Source organism: Misgurnus anguillicaudatus, chromosome 17 (genome assembly GCF_027580225.2).
Source record: "Misgurnus anguillicaudatus chromosome 17, ASM2758022v2, whole genome shotgun sequence".
Taxonomy (NCBI): domain Eukaryota; kingdom Metazoa; phylum Chordata; class Actinopteri; order Cypriniformes; family Cobitidae; genus Misgurnus; species Misgurnus anguillicaudatus.
In genome coordinates, this window is record NC_073353.2 from 628,286 (window position 1) to 645,951 (window position 17,666).

Genomic DNA, 17,666 nt, shown 5'->3' on the forward strand with positions numbered 1-17,666 from the left:
GAAAAACACATTTTGTTATAAAGGGGTGTGAAGAAGCAGGATGTTGAACCAAAAGATATCAAATACTCCCGATGAGCATTTGTTGTTTTTTGGGGGTAAAATATTTGTTGGTAAAAACATTAGTAAATATTAATCTATTGTATATGTTGTTTTTCTAGGCTTAAAATGTGTTTGTCAGCTGTGTGTGAACCAGACCTGTGAGACAGATGCAGATGGTGCATGCTGGAACTCTGTGATGCTCATTAATGGCAAGGAGGAAGCTGTCAAGTCCTGCCTGTCTCCATCAGAGCTGAAGGGTCAGATGTTCTGTTACAGCTCCAGAAATGTCTCCAAACGCAACTGCTGCTTCACAGATTTCTGCAACAATGAGACTCTCCATCTCAGTCTAGGTATAGCAGTCTAATGACCGGCACCAATTGAATTTTTACTCTAAACACAGCAATACATGTTCTCACAGAGATCGGTGACTAAAGTCTTGGGTATACTCCACGCTTCCACATGAGCACATTGGTGCGCAGCAAAAATGACGTCAATGCGAAGTGGGTGGTCGTGTGCAAGACCTCCTTTTGCGTGGAGGTGTGCATGGCAATTTGGGCTTGAGCATGGTTTATTTGGGCTCAGGCACGGAACATGCAGTGGAATTGCAAATTGTGGCAGAGCAGAGTGCATGTCAAAAGGAGAGACGTCAATTGTGCGACCACTCACCTTCATCTGCCTTCGTAAAAATCTTTTGATGCACGCTGCAGGGTTACGTGAATGTCTGAGCTGCACACAAGACAAGATAAACTAAGCAATATTATAGGCCTGTGAGAGGGCTGTGTGTCATCACGCACCAAATGACCAAAAAACACAGACTTATCATTACAATGAGTTCCACTGTTAAGAGAGAGCTTTACTTTCTACTTTCTGCAAAACAATCACATCCTAATGACATTGCGTGCCTGGGCTCGGATTGGTCAAAGTACAGTGTGAGTTGGGTATAATATAAGTGCACCCTCAGTAAATCTGAGCCCACCACTTTAATCAATGCATGTGCTGATGTAGTGACACTAGGGGTTCACTTCTGGTAGCCCAAATTAGGTACAAATGAGAACTAGTGAGTGGAATTGGCAAAAGAGATTCAGATTGTGCTGAGTCATTCTGTTATAGATAGTGGTTGAGGATGAAGGCAATTGGATAAACTAGTAGTATAACTGTAAAAAGAGAGTCTTTACAAGATTCTATGTGCACAAAGTGTACACATTACACAAACAATGCTAGACCATGAGTGGTAAGAAGTGAAGGGCTTAAAGAGATACTGTAAGTTCAGTTGAGATGAGTTAAGTTGAGATAAGATAACAAACCCAATAAAAAACAGGTGTGCTTTAATTAGTGACAATGACAACTAATGACAACCAATGATAAATGGGTACATAGGAATAATGAAACACAGAGAAACATAATAAAACAGATTTAAAAATGAAAACATACTGAAACATGACATTAAATAGTAAATAAACCCCTGATTAGAGCCTGACTCCACCCACTGGCAATAGAACTGGGGAACCCGAAAGAAGATTTTGATTGACATCTTTTTAAAAGCCCGATGTGCGCACATATACAGCTTTTGTCAAGGATGAGTTATTTACACAGGTTTTAACATTATTTATTTATGACTAACTAGGCTACGCAACTTGGAAGTTAAATCAAAGAAATAAAATAAGTAATCTGTAACATCTCACTCTAAATAGGCCTATGCAATACACTATAAATAGGCCAACATGCCAATAAAAATTATTATTTCTTAACGAATTAAATAAAGATAATACATTCTGAATTAAGATGGGTATTTGGCAATAATGAAATTAAGATAAAGGCTCCGCGGGATTTGCTTCGGCACTTCTCTACATTAATGCCAACATTTGTCTATATCCTCTGTCTAAATTATGTATTTAAGACTCAATTAATATATAGTTATACATTGAAAAACCTTTACTCACCAAGATTAGGCTACATGTTTTTGTTGAGGAAAATTATTAAATCAAATTATTAAATTATTAAATTAAGTAAATGGCTTCAGTATGGTCCTGCGCTTACAGTGCATCCAGCAGCATTGAACTTGACCGCTCATTTACTGCGCAAAGCCGGAGCGCAAGCCCGAGCCCGGCCCGAGCCCATGTAAAATGTTAGAAATGAAGCCCGGTCCCGACGGATCCCGTCGGGTTCGGGCAAAGATCTTCAGCTCTTGTCTGTGCCACTGATCTGTGCGGAAACTGTGTCAGTTGACCAATCAGAGCAGAGTAGGCTACTGAAAGCTGGGGTTTAGGCAGACTGAGTCGTTGAACGGACACAAATCATTTGGGGATCTCTGAGAAATGGGGTAATTTAAAATTTATATTTTGAGAAAATGACAGTGTTTTTGACCTTGCATGCATTTAAACCTGTTGTCCGGGACATATAAACAGTAGGATGCTTAAAATTTGCATCTTTACTGGCTCTTTAAATCACTTCCCTATTGGCTTCATCAGAGAGATTGAAAGGTTGCCCCTCGGGACGAACTGAGCTCGTACCAAGTGTGTGGTGAAATCGTAACAAGGGCGTGCTGAGCTTGAACCTGCTTACGTAGGGTCGTACCACTTACATCACGCAGTACCACAACATCCCAACAGGAAAATTCAACTGCAGTAGCCACTGTTACACTGTGAAGAGGGCACAACAATTTTTACACCATATATTGTAGCATTGAAACACTACATAAATGTCAAAAAAGTTACTCAAATCAATGAACAGCACTAATAAAGCCCCATTCTTACCTAAAAAAGTTGGTTTAGGGTTTAGTTACTCTTTAACAACATCATGGTTAGTGCAGAACCATTCATAATTCATCCTCTAAACTTTGTCCATCTTGACCCTTACGAAAATTAACCATGGTTTTATTGTGGTAAAAGTAACCATGGTTTTTTGGTGTATTGATTACTATCAGCAAAACTATGGTTTTACTACACTAATGGTTTTTGAAAACCATGGTTGTCAAAACCATGGTTATTTTGTGGTTACCATGGTTTTACTACAGTAACAATGTTTTTTTTAAGTGTAGTAAAACCGTGGTTAATTTTCGTAAGGGGAGACAATGTTCTGTGTTTGCTTATTGTACTGTATTTTCCAAAATATCTAGATTTGTTGAATGTCTTTATTACATTCTTGACTATAGGGTCAGTCTTTTTACATGAAAGCTTTGTGAGATCCTTTGTCTCTACCTGCTTGAGGCATTGCATCAATGTTTCTCCGTCTGTAATTAAAGTCAAGTGCTGGGTGCAAAGTGATTTCCATTTAGATCGTTTTTGATATTTCTGATCTTGGCTGATGGATTTGTTGTGAAAATTCTGTTTCCTCAGTTATCCATGCTGAAGTTCATTAGGCTGTAGGTTAAACATTGTGAAACATATGGCCCAGTTGTGAACATGATCGCAGGGCATGTGAGTGTAGCATCACAGTGCATGGAACTGTAATTACAGTTACCATAGTTACGACAGCCACTGTATGTTTATTTAAGTAGAGCCAGCATGAAACCTGAAAGCTCTAAGATAATCACATCTATTAGACTGCAATACATTTTAATAAAGGTTGTTTATTCACTGCTGGTGAAATGTTTTTTTTTTTTTTTTTAAAGCAACCTGACAGTGCTCTTTCTGATGGGTCAGTATTTTGAGCTTTATTCACCTATCTCAAGACTTTTTGAATTTGGTAATTTCACGGAAAAGCCTCAGTCATTCAGTTTGATGTAGTTTTTTAAGAAAAAGTGAGCACTGGCCAGGGCATTGCTACGCTATTAATGTAGTATTCATTTTAGTTGTATAGTGGTCTAAGTAAAAACCATGTTGTGATGTTTTGTCCTTTAGATCTTGCTTAAAGATCTTGCTTGTTTTTTACCTGTTTTATCATCTGCCAGGTAATCGCTTGATCAGTTACAAAAGTAACAGTATAAAAGTAAAAGCACACCTCTCCTCAATCTTAAGGTTTCATTAGCCTGCACCCTGCTGGAAAAACAGCATTAAACCAGCATGGGAATTATCCTGGTCTATGCTGGTTTAGCTGGTGGTCACCAGCATACCAGCACCAAAACACAACATATGGCTGGTCTTGTTGGTATGACCAGCATGGGATGCTGGCGCTAATGCTGGTTTGGTGCTGGTTTAGCTAGTGTTCACTAGCAAACCAGCACCAAAACTCAACATATGCTGGTCTTGCTGGTATGCTGTTTTTATAGATGCTGTTTTGAAACAGTAAGAATAATAACGTTGATTGCATCAGAAAACACCTTTTTGGTATGACTGGGAATTCATTTAGTTTTTAGTTTGTTTTTGAAATTGTATTCATGGTACTCCTTACAGAAGGGCCCTCTGCTCTTGCTGTTTCTGTAGCTAGTTTATAAGGCATCCTTCATTGGCTACTGGCCGCCTTGTGTCCCAAGTGGACTTGCAGTCTGTTTAGCAGACAAAAAATGTGTTTTGAAATAGATGACTATGGTTGTTGTCACTGGTGACCCTGTACAGATGTTGCTAGATCAGTAATTCTCAAAATGTGATCCGCGGACCACTATTGGTCCCCCAAACCCCCCCAGTGGTCCGCCAAAAGATGACCTAAACTAGGCAAGTGTTTATACAATCGTCACTTATTTAAGTAGATTTTTAATGCACTTGCGAAACTGTGATATCAGTTCTTGCCATTCTGTTTTAATAACGTAAAAATGGATCGGTTGGTTAAACCAAAGAGGAGTCAAAATAAAAGATCAACTGAAAGCAGCTAAAATCCACAGATCTATTAGTTTTGTAATGTACTAGTTTTCGTTCATGTGTAAAATCCCTGTAATTTCAATGATTTTGGATATGAATAAATCTGTGAGTGATTTGCACGATTTGCACGTAAACAGACCTTCCCGAAAACTCTCCTCCTGATTCACAAATACTTTGTAAACGTCAGATTTGATAGTTAAATGTGTGTATGTGTTAATGAATTCCTATCAGTCGTACATGGGACGCGCGTGCACGCTTATTACCATGAATCCTGACCATTAAATCCGACTGAAAACTATATATGGGCATTATATTATGACACCAAACGAAGGATTTCAACATATGTCTTTTGAAGCAAATGAAAAAGAAACATTTATCAGATGCAGAAATTGAAGTTTATTATCAAAAGTTAATTCAAAAAGGCAAATTTTATTTTCAAGCGTATAGTGGCGTCTCAGGTCCTAAAAAAGGAAGCTTGGCAGCACATTACAGATGCTGTTAATGAAATTTCATCTGTTAATCGAACAGTCCCACAAGTGAAAAGAAAATTCGACATGAAGCTTGACTGCAAAAAAAGAATTAGTTAACTTCGAAAAAATCTTATTCAAAAATAAAAAAAAATAATTTTAGAGGAAATACACAAGCTGTTTACATTTAAGCAGATTTAACTTTTCACAAAAGAACTGGTCTGGATAGCCTGAAACGACTAATTAACCTTCATTCTCGACAAGCGCGGTCTCTGAAAATACGCCTTTTGCGCAGCGCTCTGCCAAATCTATATATAAGCCATCGTAAATGTGTTATGCCTGATTTTGGCCATTTAATAAGAAAACAATTTCCTTAACAATTTTGTTTGCCCAGCCCTACTGAAATCAATAATTTATTTGATTAAAGTGTTCCGTTTGCAGATGCTATTACTGGAGCTTATCATAAAAGTTAAAAGAAAAAAACGTATATAATTACTGTATAATATTTTTTACAAAATGCTGTGTATATGTACATGATTACGGTGAATTAAAATACAGCCTTATTGATGAGCAAAACGTTCGGATGTTAAACGCACAATTTACGCGTGGTTGGGAGCAGGTGTAGATTTCTTTCGTACCAACGAACATTTGGAAAATACGAACATTTTCATGAATAAGAAAATTTACGCCAAAAGGACTTTACGAACGATTTACACAAAAATTCGTCCTGCTCGTGTTTCATGAATGAAACCCCTAGTGTGTGTTGTGACCACGTGTTCCCAGTGTCTTGTCACTTTTACCCCACTCCCTTGTGTGCTCCCGATTTAATTATGTAAAGATTTTCACCTGTTCCTCATTTGAGTGTTTGTCTTTATAATGCCCTCTCGTTCTCTGTCTTGTGCTCGTACGTTGTCTAGATTCAGTGTGCTTAGTTCCCGTCCTCCGGGTTGCCTGAATCTAATTCTCAAGAGTCTTTTGTTTCAGTATTCAGTGTTGTTTCTTTGTTTTGTTATCTACTTCGTCAGTTATTACTTGTTTTACCCCCTCGTGGGTTTTTGTGTTGTTTGGTTTAAATAAACCTTCAGTTTATTTTACATTTGTCTGCGTTTGGGTTCTCTCTGTTAAACCTACAGTGACACCTAGACTTCATATACCCACCGCCTCAGTTTTAAAATTATGGCAGTTTGGAATGACATTAAGTGGGACCTAGGCTGTTAACGTATGTTTAATTGCATTTTTTTCACATGTGCAGTTTGTTGTTCATATTAAGCTGCAACTCATTTCACATTTATTTTTCAAATGAAATAAAATTCATATAATAATTTCTGAACATAACATTGCATTTGTTTTTAAAAAATTAGTTTTTGACTTGAAACAGTTGCATATTAAACTTAAACGTGGGATTCTGTTAGGTGGTCCTCAGAACAAAATTGGAACATAACGTGGTCCTTGGTCTGAAAAATTTTGAGAAACACTGTGCTAGATAATAGCCCACTGGCCGAACAAAATTAGCTATTTTAAAGACTTGAGTCAATTCATGCTCACATTGTGAGGATCAGAGGGACAGATGAACCCAAACGCAAACGATGTCGGGGAAAACAGAAAACACTTTATTTTACAAAAAACAAAACCCACGAGGGGGTGCACAACATGAACATTAAACTGACAAATAACACTAAGACTTTGACTAGATAGCTAGACTGGAAACGTACACGAAACACGAGAACACAACCCAAAAGGGAACACACAAGACAAGAAAACATGACAAAAAAATTAACATGACAAGACTAAGAACATATCAGAATAAAACATAACAAAAGGTGCCAAAAACAAGATAAAATACAAAACTAAACACACTTAAGTCCATGATGTATTCAGAATATTGTCCAACGAGAACGCAGCTGTGGCCACACAGACCTCACTGGGTTCGTCCGCTCAGTTACCAATAGCGCATACTGGGTGGACGGCGGAATGCGCGGGAAGGGTCGACTGCGCGGGATGCGCGGGCTCCGGCTGTGGCTCCGCGGAATGTGCGGGCTCCGGCTGTGGCTGCGCGGAATGTGCGGGCTCCGGCTGTGGCTGCGCGGAATGCGCGGGCTCCGGCTGTGGCTGCGCGGGCTGTGCGGGCTCTGTCGGCGGCACGGGCTCTGTTGGTGGTGCGGGCTGCGCGTGCTCTGTCGGCGGCACAGGCTCTGTCGGCGGCTCAGGCTGGGCCATCCCGAAAGCTAATGCAACCCGAACAGCGGCCAAGGCGAGGATCGAACCTAACGAGACCGCCAGCTCCTCCAGATCCGGATCAGAGTCAACGGCGGCCCTCCACAGCTCGGAAAATATCCGGTCACGGAACCCACTGGTAAGCCAGTCCAGCACAGGGCGCACTGCAATGGGCAGTAGAAGCCCCACTGGAGGTGAAACAGTTGATCCCGACATCGTTGCTGGGTTCAGTTTTGGCAGATTCATTCTGTGAGGATCAGAGGGACAGATGAACCGGTCATACATGGATGCAGCGGGCTGCGCAATGGTGGGGACAAGGTCAGTTCCCGTGACGGTTGAACCTTCTGTAGCGGTCGAGCCTTCTGGGTTGATTCCTGTGTGTGTTGAGTCTTCCGAGTCGGCTCCTGTGATGGTCGAATCTTCTACGTTGGTTCCTGTGATGGTCGAACCTTCCAAGTCAGTTCTTCTAATGGTTGAACCTCCTGTGTCGATTCCTGTACGGTTGAATCTTCGGTTCCCGCGATGGTCGAATCTTCAAAGCCGGTTCCCTCGATGGTTGAACTCTCTGCCTGGCCCAAGATGGCCGAAGAAGAGCGCTGTTTATTCCAGCGATGGTGGTCCGTTGTGGATGGACCCGCCCTGGACTTCCGCTCTGCCGGTTCCGCCTGGGCTTCTGAGCCCTCCGGCCCTCCCTCAGATCTGCCCACCTGGACTTGTGTTTTTGTGTCATGGTGGAGTGTCTGGGAGCCACTCTTTATGGGGGGGCTTATGTCACGGTTCTATCCGTGTCATGTTTTGTGTTTGTCTCTGATCCTTGTCACCTGGACTTTCATTGACTGATTACATTAACTCATTACACCTGTTCCTTGTTTGATTGTCTGTGTATTTATACCCTTGTTTTCTGTCATTCACTCACCTGTTACCTGTCAGTTGTGCTCAGTGTTCTGTTTTGTTCCAGTTTTACCTGCCTGTTGGTTTGCTCGAGTTTTGTTTGATGTTATTTATTTGAATAAATGTCATTTTTGTTTGTAACCTGCATCTGCATCCTCCTTCGTGTTCCTCGCCTTTCGTCCCGATTCCTGACACACATATTCTGCATAGTTGCTTATGGTGCATTACTTTCAAGCCAAAACATGGTTACATTTTGGTCATGGATTTGTCAATATAGCGTTCTTATAATAACAGCTATTGTGTGTGTGTGTGTGGCATGATAAGTAATTCATATAATTATTTTTTTTATATACTGGCCTCGTACACACTGCAAGCTTTCGGGAGCATTAAAATACAGAAGTGAATCCCCTAAATCGTTTCATGTCTGTACAGAATATGACTCTCTTCTGAAACTGCGATGATTGTCACAGAGACAACCATAGTAAAATTCTGCCGTCTCACATCATTCACAGCATTGACCAAAACAATATCACAGCGTTATGTTTTGCAATAAACCCCCATCTTGGCATTGAGTGTTGTACGCATTTGTGAGACTGCTCCACAGAGCGTTGTCTTGCAGTGTTGCCAGGTCCTTATCTTTTTAGTACTTACAAACCAATGTGGCGCTTAACCGTTTATGGCTTTTGGTGTAATTAAAGTTTGAAGGTGTGTGTGTACAGAACAGGATCAAGCATAAGAAGGTGAAGTGACAACTGAATTGATACGCAGTGTGTACAAGGCCAATGCGTGTGTGTTACATTTAAGAAATTGGAAATGTACATGCATGCAACACATTTGTGCAAGAATCATGGTTTGACATTAACTTCTTTGCTCATTATTCACTGTGGCTAGTGGTTTTCCAAAATTTCTAGCCATTTTAACTGGCCACAGGTTTGTTGGGAAATTGTGTTTTAAAGCTAATTATGGCATTAAAAATGTGCACTACAACTCATTTTCTCCAGCTGATTATGTGCATACATTATTTTGTTGCCCTATACTAAGCTTCTATTTTGATGTTCTTTAGGGGCCTTAAATATTTCTGTCTCTCCATCAGGGTTCTAAATTAACTTTTTTGATCACCAGCCAATGTGGCTGGTAACTTTCTAAAGTTACCAGCCAATCAGCATTTCCACTAGCCACATATTTTCCAGTGAAAATAAGACAAATTATAAGTGCCACTGAATGCATTTGATAATTTTATTAACATTGTTGGCATGAAAACACACATAAATGTAAGGCTTCTCCCAACAAGGCTCTCTTCAATACGACCTGTCTTGGCAGTTTTAATTAACGTTAGGTTCTGTGATGGCTACGGGCACACTCATGGTCCTTTACTGCCTCAACTTTAAAATTATTAGTTCCCACCATGAAATTGTTCGTTTCATTTTTTCTTTCGCGTACATGTGACAATCCTGACAAAACATGACAACATTTTTGTGATCAAACACAAGCTTTCTTTGTTTCTCTGTCTATATCCTTGCCTCCTCTCGCTCCCAAAAGTCTCCCTCATCTTCATCAAACCTAACATTATTAACATGTTTGGAGGCATAAATGGCATAAAATATTTGGAAATAATGACAGCAGAGAAATATTTTCAACATTATACAATGATAGCAATGATTAATAACTTACTTTTACAAGAATATTTTAACAATATTTTAAGAAACCAGTCATTTTCTAACTGCTATACTAAAATAATCTTAGTCATAGTTACTGCTGAGTGTTTATAGTGTCGTAGAGTTAAATATTAGTAAACTAAATATTAGTTTCATATCTGAAAGTACAGAACAGTGTATAAGACATAAATGTGTTAATTTTCTCAGCAACAATGCAATCCTATAGACTTGACAAGAGGTTTCCCTGAGATATTTCCTCTAATGGTTGAGACCTGACTGAGTAAGGAGGATGTAATTTGTCTTACCTCCCTTAAACTCATCATCTCTCCTTTCTACTTCCCTTTTACTGCTTTGCACAAAACATTTCAGATGTCCATCTACAGAAGCCAATAATGATCGAGTTAAAATACGATTATTTAGAAACTTACTTCAGTTTCGTCATGTTTTCATAAGCTGCTTACTCAATCGCTTGGCGTCACCTTCTGAATGTGGTTGTGCGTGCATGAACGCAAAGACGCGCGCGGACATGGATTTGTGCTTGTATGCATCAGTGCGACTGCTGCCCCGCTTTTACAAGCGTAAGTTGGGTAACTACATTCAATATAGATCCGTTTTGCCGCTATTAATACACTAGTTAACTGCTAAAATTTTAACTTGAGATTTACGCTGGGGCACGTTCCGCCTTCCTTGTGATTTGGTGGATGCGCTCCACACATTTCCATAGTTTCTCGCGCTGGTTTCACTCAAACTGCGTGCAGCCAATGGGTGTATGAAACATTATCAAGTAGCATTACGGCACAGTTTTCATGGGAAATGTAGGAAGTACTGAGGGATAAATGTCCGAGAACAGAGCTTTATGTATCATTCATGCAATGCCTCATGCATCACCAGCCAAACTGGCGGGTAAGTTTTAATTAACACCCGCCAAAAATGAATTTTAGAGTTAATTTAGAACCCTGCTCTCCATGTCCTATGGTTGCCATCTTTGGGAAAACATGCCTTTCTCATGGGCACCTTATTCGCAACCTACCAGCCATGAGAATTAAACTGATGGCCTTCAGGTTACAAGCCTGATTTTCTAACCATTAGGCCACGACTTCTCACCCATGAATGCACATGAATGTAAATGAAAGCTTAATTTTTTAAAATCTTTTATTGCAGGAAACTGTAAAATGTCAGACCTTGTTTTAAGCAAATTTCTGGTTTTCTCGCCCACTCTCTGCCTCAAGGACAGCAGCTAAAAGTCAGCTCTGATCCTTATTCATGATGAAAAGTCATACCTCTGCCAAAAATGTTTAAATTGTTTATTTCAGAGTCGTACATCAATAATACGGTCACATAACACACACAGTTTCTGCAAATCTCAGGTTATACTTGGGTACCTGTAGAGTAGTACTGCATCCTTCATATCTCCAAAGAGTCTAAGTATAAGACATATATAGCTGTACCGCGTCTTTCCGAAAATAGTTGCCAGCAGAGATGTTCACAAGTCTCTGAGCTCGAGTCCAAGTCAAGTCTGAAGTCTTTGAGCTTGAGTCCAAGTCAAGTCTGAAGTCTCTGGGCTCGAGTCCAAGTCAAGTCTCAAGTCTCGTTGTAACAAATAAAACTCTAATAACAAAAAGAAATTATAAACATTTATAAAAAAACAAAGTTGCACATTAAGTAAGGTCAGTGGTGTAGTCTAGATTTTTGTAGTGAGTATACTGTGATTTTTCCCTCTCACCCTTATGCTCACTCGTCCCAGCGCAACGCACCACCACACTCACAGATGCAAACAGTATGGATCTCCATGTAACAGAGCATTCTGAAAGTGTACACATAAACACATAAACTGAATGTGTTATCAACATGTCAGTTTATTATAAGAAAAAAAAAGAGTTTAACAGCCAATGGGTTTACAGCTGGGGAAACTGGACTGATTTTTAGACTGGTTTAGTGTTGATTAACATCTAACTCGGGGCCAAAACTTACTCAACTGTTAATTAAAATTAAATAAACTGTTTACAATCTTCAATCCGTGGCTAACACATGCATTGAAGAAGAAAAATATCCACTCTTTCAATAGCTATTATCTGACAACTATTGATAACATTACCATGTGTAATTTAATGGTGTAAATGTTTTTAATTAATACACATTTAAGATTACCATGAATTAACTCTAATTTGCATAGTCATTGATATAAAAACCTTATTTTTTGCATATAATACAAGCATTGTCTAAAAATGAAAATAGGCTTTTACTTTTATTATTACAAGACCATCATGTAGCCTAATATTAGACACCAAAACCAAAGTGAAGAAAATTATCTTTAATTTGCAAGTCTGAACTGAACATCAACACAGACATGAATTTCCTCACAGAAGTTTAAGATCATATACATCTTGAACGTAGATATATAAATGAACACACACAGAGAAGGTAAGTTTAACACTGTGAAGCACAAGCAAACATGCTGAAGGCAGCTAAAAACCATGAGGATATAATCATCACGGGCTTATTTTATTGCACTTGAAACCTTATCTATTAAACTGGACTGATGATTTAAATGTTGTTTACTCACATGTGCGTTTTTAACTCTCGGATTTCATGTTGAAGCACTGCTCCACTCGTTCACTTCTCCAGATGGACAATTCTTGTTTGTTTACAGTGTCGCGTGAGCAGCTACACTGCAGGTTCGAGTTCATTTGGCGCTAAGCAGACCTCTTGGTGATGTCAAAGTACCGCGAGAGCGATTCAAAGCAGATTTCTCCATGTGATAACTGAAATCGCTCTCGCGGTACTTTGTTGTCACTTGCTTGTGGGTTCTTGTGGCGCCACAGCAGTCTGCTCCCCAGTCACTCTAGATCCGCTATAGTATTAATTTGATTTCATACGCCGATCGGATCGCGCAGTTCGGCAAGTACAGTATGACACAAAGTAGCGCAACTCTGGACCTGACTGGAGCTGGACCGGATACACTGAACCGCATGTGCGTACAGAAATCTGCTCACTTGAGCGCCTTTTTGCGCTTAAATTGTTAAACAATTTAAACAATTGCAAGCCTTAGAAACACGTTAATGATAAACTTACCCTATTTAAATTGCATATTAATCCGCAAATCACATGCGAGCGGAACCGCGGATCCGTCACAGCACTAACCAAAGCTTTAGATGAATGCCACAGCAGCGGCTGCCTGCCGGTGCAGTCGACATGTATGTTCGCGGCCGCGCGCGTGGAGCAGATACGTCACGTGTTACGTCGTGGGCAGGTTGTAGGTAACGGAGGGAGCTATGACAGCGAGCTCATCAGACGTTTCCTAAAAATAAACATTGTTCACGAGTCGCGCGGCTCGAGTCCGAGTCGAGTCTGAAGTCTTTTAGGGTCGAGTCTCAAGTCGAGTCTGAAGTCACTGTGTGTGCGACTTAAGTCGCACTCGAGTCCGAGTCTCAAACTCGAGTCCCCATCTCTGGTTGCCAGCCAGTGCCAGTTTTTTTTAATGATTTTCAGAAAAATATAATGCCTTCCAGAAATGTTTCTTCTTTAAATATATAAACATACAATATATCAAATGAAAGAACAGACCATCTGCTTTCAAACAACAAAAAAATCTGTTTTTCTTTTTTTGTTCTCTTTTTATCACCTCTCAAATATGGGTAGATTTCTTCAAAGTACCACAGTTTGAGCAAAAGCTAAGATAGTTGCATTTTTGTAAAGGAATTTTATTTGAGATCAGATATAGAACGATGACCAAAACATACACAGAGTTTTTACTGTTTTTTGGATCAGCGGATGCTTCCGTTTTATAAGTTCGGTAGTGGATAATAGCAGAAATATGGATTTCCGTAAAAACTCGTCAATGCCAGGAAAGCGTTTTCACTTAAGGGAAAGAGATAACATATATCAGTGCCATTGTTTTTCAAGAAGCACACCAGTATTTGTTTGGTAAGATGCACACCAGAGGGCTGTTTCATAAAACTAGATTACAGAATAAGCCAGGCTTATTTTGTTAAGTCTGGCTTACTACCGGTGGATTTCTTTTCATAAAACAAACTTGAACTAGTTCAACCCCGGTTACTATGGAAACTTATGCTTGGAAACTAGCCTGGTCCGGAGCAGGCTAACTGTCAGGCTAAGCCTCAGTTGTTGCTTAACTAGACTTCCACCAACACTGAAATGTAAATGCAATGCTGACTCTTTGACATTTTATTTGACTTTATTAACCACTATTAATCTAACAATTAAAGAAAATCAACTTATATATTAAATGTAATTCATTTTGTTACAATAATAATTAATACAAAATAGACATGTGTTTCATCATATGGTATGTTATAGGCCTATCAAATGTTGAATATAAATGATAATCTTAACTAACACAATATAAGGATAATAGCCACAGCAGTAAAATTTGTATCTAAATTTAAGATGTATCTAAATCCATATAATTGCAATGTATTGATATATAATTCAGATTGTCTGTCATACAGAAAGGAGATTTAATTTAAATATTCAACACACACAAGTCAAGTACAGTCATTGATTTTTTTATGCTTGATGTTCATAAAAATGCACATTATTTTAAAGATCTACAGTATTTGATTCTGTATTGCAAGCGTGATGACCAGCCGATGCCCGACCAACGACCACCGGCTAAACCAGTTTAATTCGCTTACCCGCCTCCTATCCCTACCGTTTCTATATATATATAAATATATATTAATTCCTCCCAAGGGTTTTTGTCCTTCTAGGACTTTTTCCCATTGGGTTTTTTTTCCTAGAGGGTTTTTAATCCCAGGGAGAGTCAGCCAACTTTGGCTTAACTTAGCACTTTACAGTATACGTTACATCAGGGCCGTGCACAGGGGGGTGGCCCGGTGGCTAGAGCAACTGCCCTTCTGCCCTAATCGGCTGAGGTGCCCCTCTCGCCAACCCCAGTCAAAGTGTTCTGTAACAGCTCGTCTAAAGATCCACTGTTTCTGGTAGTCCACTTCGTGATTTCCCGCCCGCTCCGCAGCATCTCTCACATTCTGTGTCCACTCTTTGAAGGGCGGAGACGACAGTTTGTTGTATTAACAGGTAGATTCATTACATTACCTCAGTTGTTGAGCTGCTCAATTAGTAATTTGGTAGTTTGAAGGCGAGAGGTCGTGTTCTATATTTATTTTTGCTTGCTTGTTTTCTCGTGATCTCGTCATAACAAAAGTTGTATTTTTGTGATGTGATTAAAGCTTACGTGTACTCAATAGAACATAATTTTTAGACAGCAAAAGCATATTAACTAAATGAGCATGGATGAACAAATGAGATTTTACTTAGATCAGGGATTCGCTCAAGATGAAACAGATTTGCCAATAATTGACCATTTGATAGCGCGGTGAATTTAGGGACCGTCTTTAAAGTACTCCATATACGTTTCTTCTTTAAACAGCATTAAAATGGAATAACTTAAAGTCAACAAACAGTCACAAAACCATCTGTAAAGTGTTCGTGGTTGTCAACTATAATGCACACTTTTTTAGATGTTTTATATTTATTCAAATAAACTGTTAAATAATATTGAAGATAGAAACATGTACAGTGCACTTTAGAGATGGTCCCTAAATTCACGAACATCAAACTTTATTTATTAAGTCTATCGACAATTAGCTACGCGTGGTAACGGCGAAGACCCCAACTTATATGCATCAGCAGTCCACTTCAAAATAAATGAAATATTATGGACAGGAAATTACATTATGGCATTTGGATTATTATGTCTGGATAGCGAGAAAACAACTTTTGTTATCTCGAGACCATGAGAAAACAAGCAGCAAAAATAAAAATATGGATGACCTCTCTCGGCTTTCCTATGTTTTTGTATTTCTGTGGATGATTTGCTCTCTGTCTTCTTAAAGTGCTAACAACTTAGCAAACATTTTTAGAATTACAGTGATTGTCTAATGTGTAATGTACCCGATGAGATCTGATATAAATAACAACAAATTTGCTGTTGTTGGCACACTTTGTCAACAAAAAATAAAAAACAATGTTTAAAAAAAAGACAAAGTTGGAAGGGAGGCTGCAAAAGCTGTTCAAAATGGCAAGCATGGATTCAAAGCTTCAGCATGTAAATCATATAGAATATTAAGAAGTTTTGTCACACTTCTAAATCTGGTTATAAAGTCTATTTTCCATTATAATCACTTATATTATTTGATACTAATCTATAACACATCATATTGTTAAAACCATATAAATTGCGGCCCCCGTGCCCCCTTTTTGGTTTGGGCCACTGCCCCTCAAAATGTCTGTGCACGGCCCTGCGTTACATTATTAATATGCTCGCTTGTACGGTTTAACCGCTTTCTCTACTTCTTATATTATCTATTGAATTTCTGTGTTCTCCTCTACATCTTCTCATGTAAAGCTGCTTTGCAACAATTAACACTTGTGAAAAGCGCTATATAAATAAAATTGAATTGAATTGAATTGAATATTTGTATTTTTAGTTACATTTTCTTGAAATTTAAAAAATTTGTTATGGTGTCTGCATGTCTGAAGGAACACAATATAATTATGTGATGGTATGCTCTTGGCATTTTGTTGTAATGAGTTAAAACACTTTTTTTTGTCTGTGATCCCAGAGAAGATTGTTAGTGTCCTGCCGACAATAATTGTTCACCACACAAGTTGGCTTGTACTGACTTACAGTATTGACTTACAGTATAAATGTGCATATACCTCAGGCCTCTCTTCAACTAATCCTCCTGAAACCATTCATGAAACTCTGTTTATCTATCAACACCTAACACTACACTGTTAAAAAATTCTGTAGAAATGACAGTATTACTGTCAGCTGTTTGCCAGTAACTTACTGTAGATTTAAATGTATGTTATTTACTGGCAACAGTATGTTCAAAGTTAAATGAACATTAAACATTAACAAGTCTATTTATTAACAGAATAAAACTATAAAATAACAGCCTCATGCAAAGCATTCTGGGAACCAAAATATGAAGTAAACAACAGAAAAAGGTTCGTGAGGATTTCTGGTTGACCACATAAGTCCAATTCTGGCAACTTTACACTGGCTACCAGTTAATTATCGCATACAATTTAAATTATCACTTATCACCTACAAAGCCTTAAATGGCCTAGCACCCTCATATCTTAGAGAATTACTATCAGAATACAATCCATCACGTGTACTGCGTTCGCAAAATTCTGGTCTCTTAGTTGTCCCTAAAATATCAAAAGTGTCTAAAGGTGGAAGATCCTTTTCCTACTTAGCCCCTAAGCTCTGGAATGATTTACCAACTGTTGTCCGAGAATCAGACACAATAGATACCTTTAAATCTAGACTTAAAACTTTTCTCTTTAACAAGGCATTCACATAATTTGTTTTAGTAATGGTACTCATCTCACAATAGATAGCTTGTACAACCTAATAAATAAATGAACTAAATCCTCATTTTCGTCAACACTTCAAAGCATGGTAAATGCTATTAATATTCTTAAGAAATATGTTTAATCTCTCCTTACTCGTTTACATATGTGCAGCAAACCATGAGCCGGGCATAAACTTTCAAAAACAAATGTCACGTATAAAATAGAAAAGGCTACATACAAGGAAAAGAAACGCTACTCTGTGCACATACAAACCACAATACAAGGCCAAAACTTCAAAACTAGACCAATAAAACCCC

The 17,666-nt window shown here is 38.7% G+C and overlaps 1 protein-coding gene across 2 annotated transcripts in view; it reads left to right on the plus strand.

Moving 5' to 3' along the window:
* The window catches only part of acvr1c (activin A receptor type 1C), an 84,659-nt gene that overhangs the window by 4,050 nt on the left and 62,943 nt on the right, over positions 1-17,666 (plus strand). For both annotated transcript variants that reach the window (XM_055214806.2, XM_055214805.2), the window contains exon 2: positions 159-389. In XM_055214806.2, the coding sequence (XP_055070781.2) occupies positions 159-389 (231 nt within the window). The remainder of the gene's footprint in view (positions 1-158; positions 390-17,666) is intronic.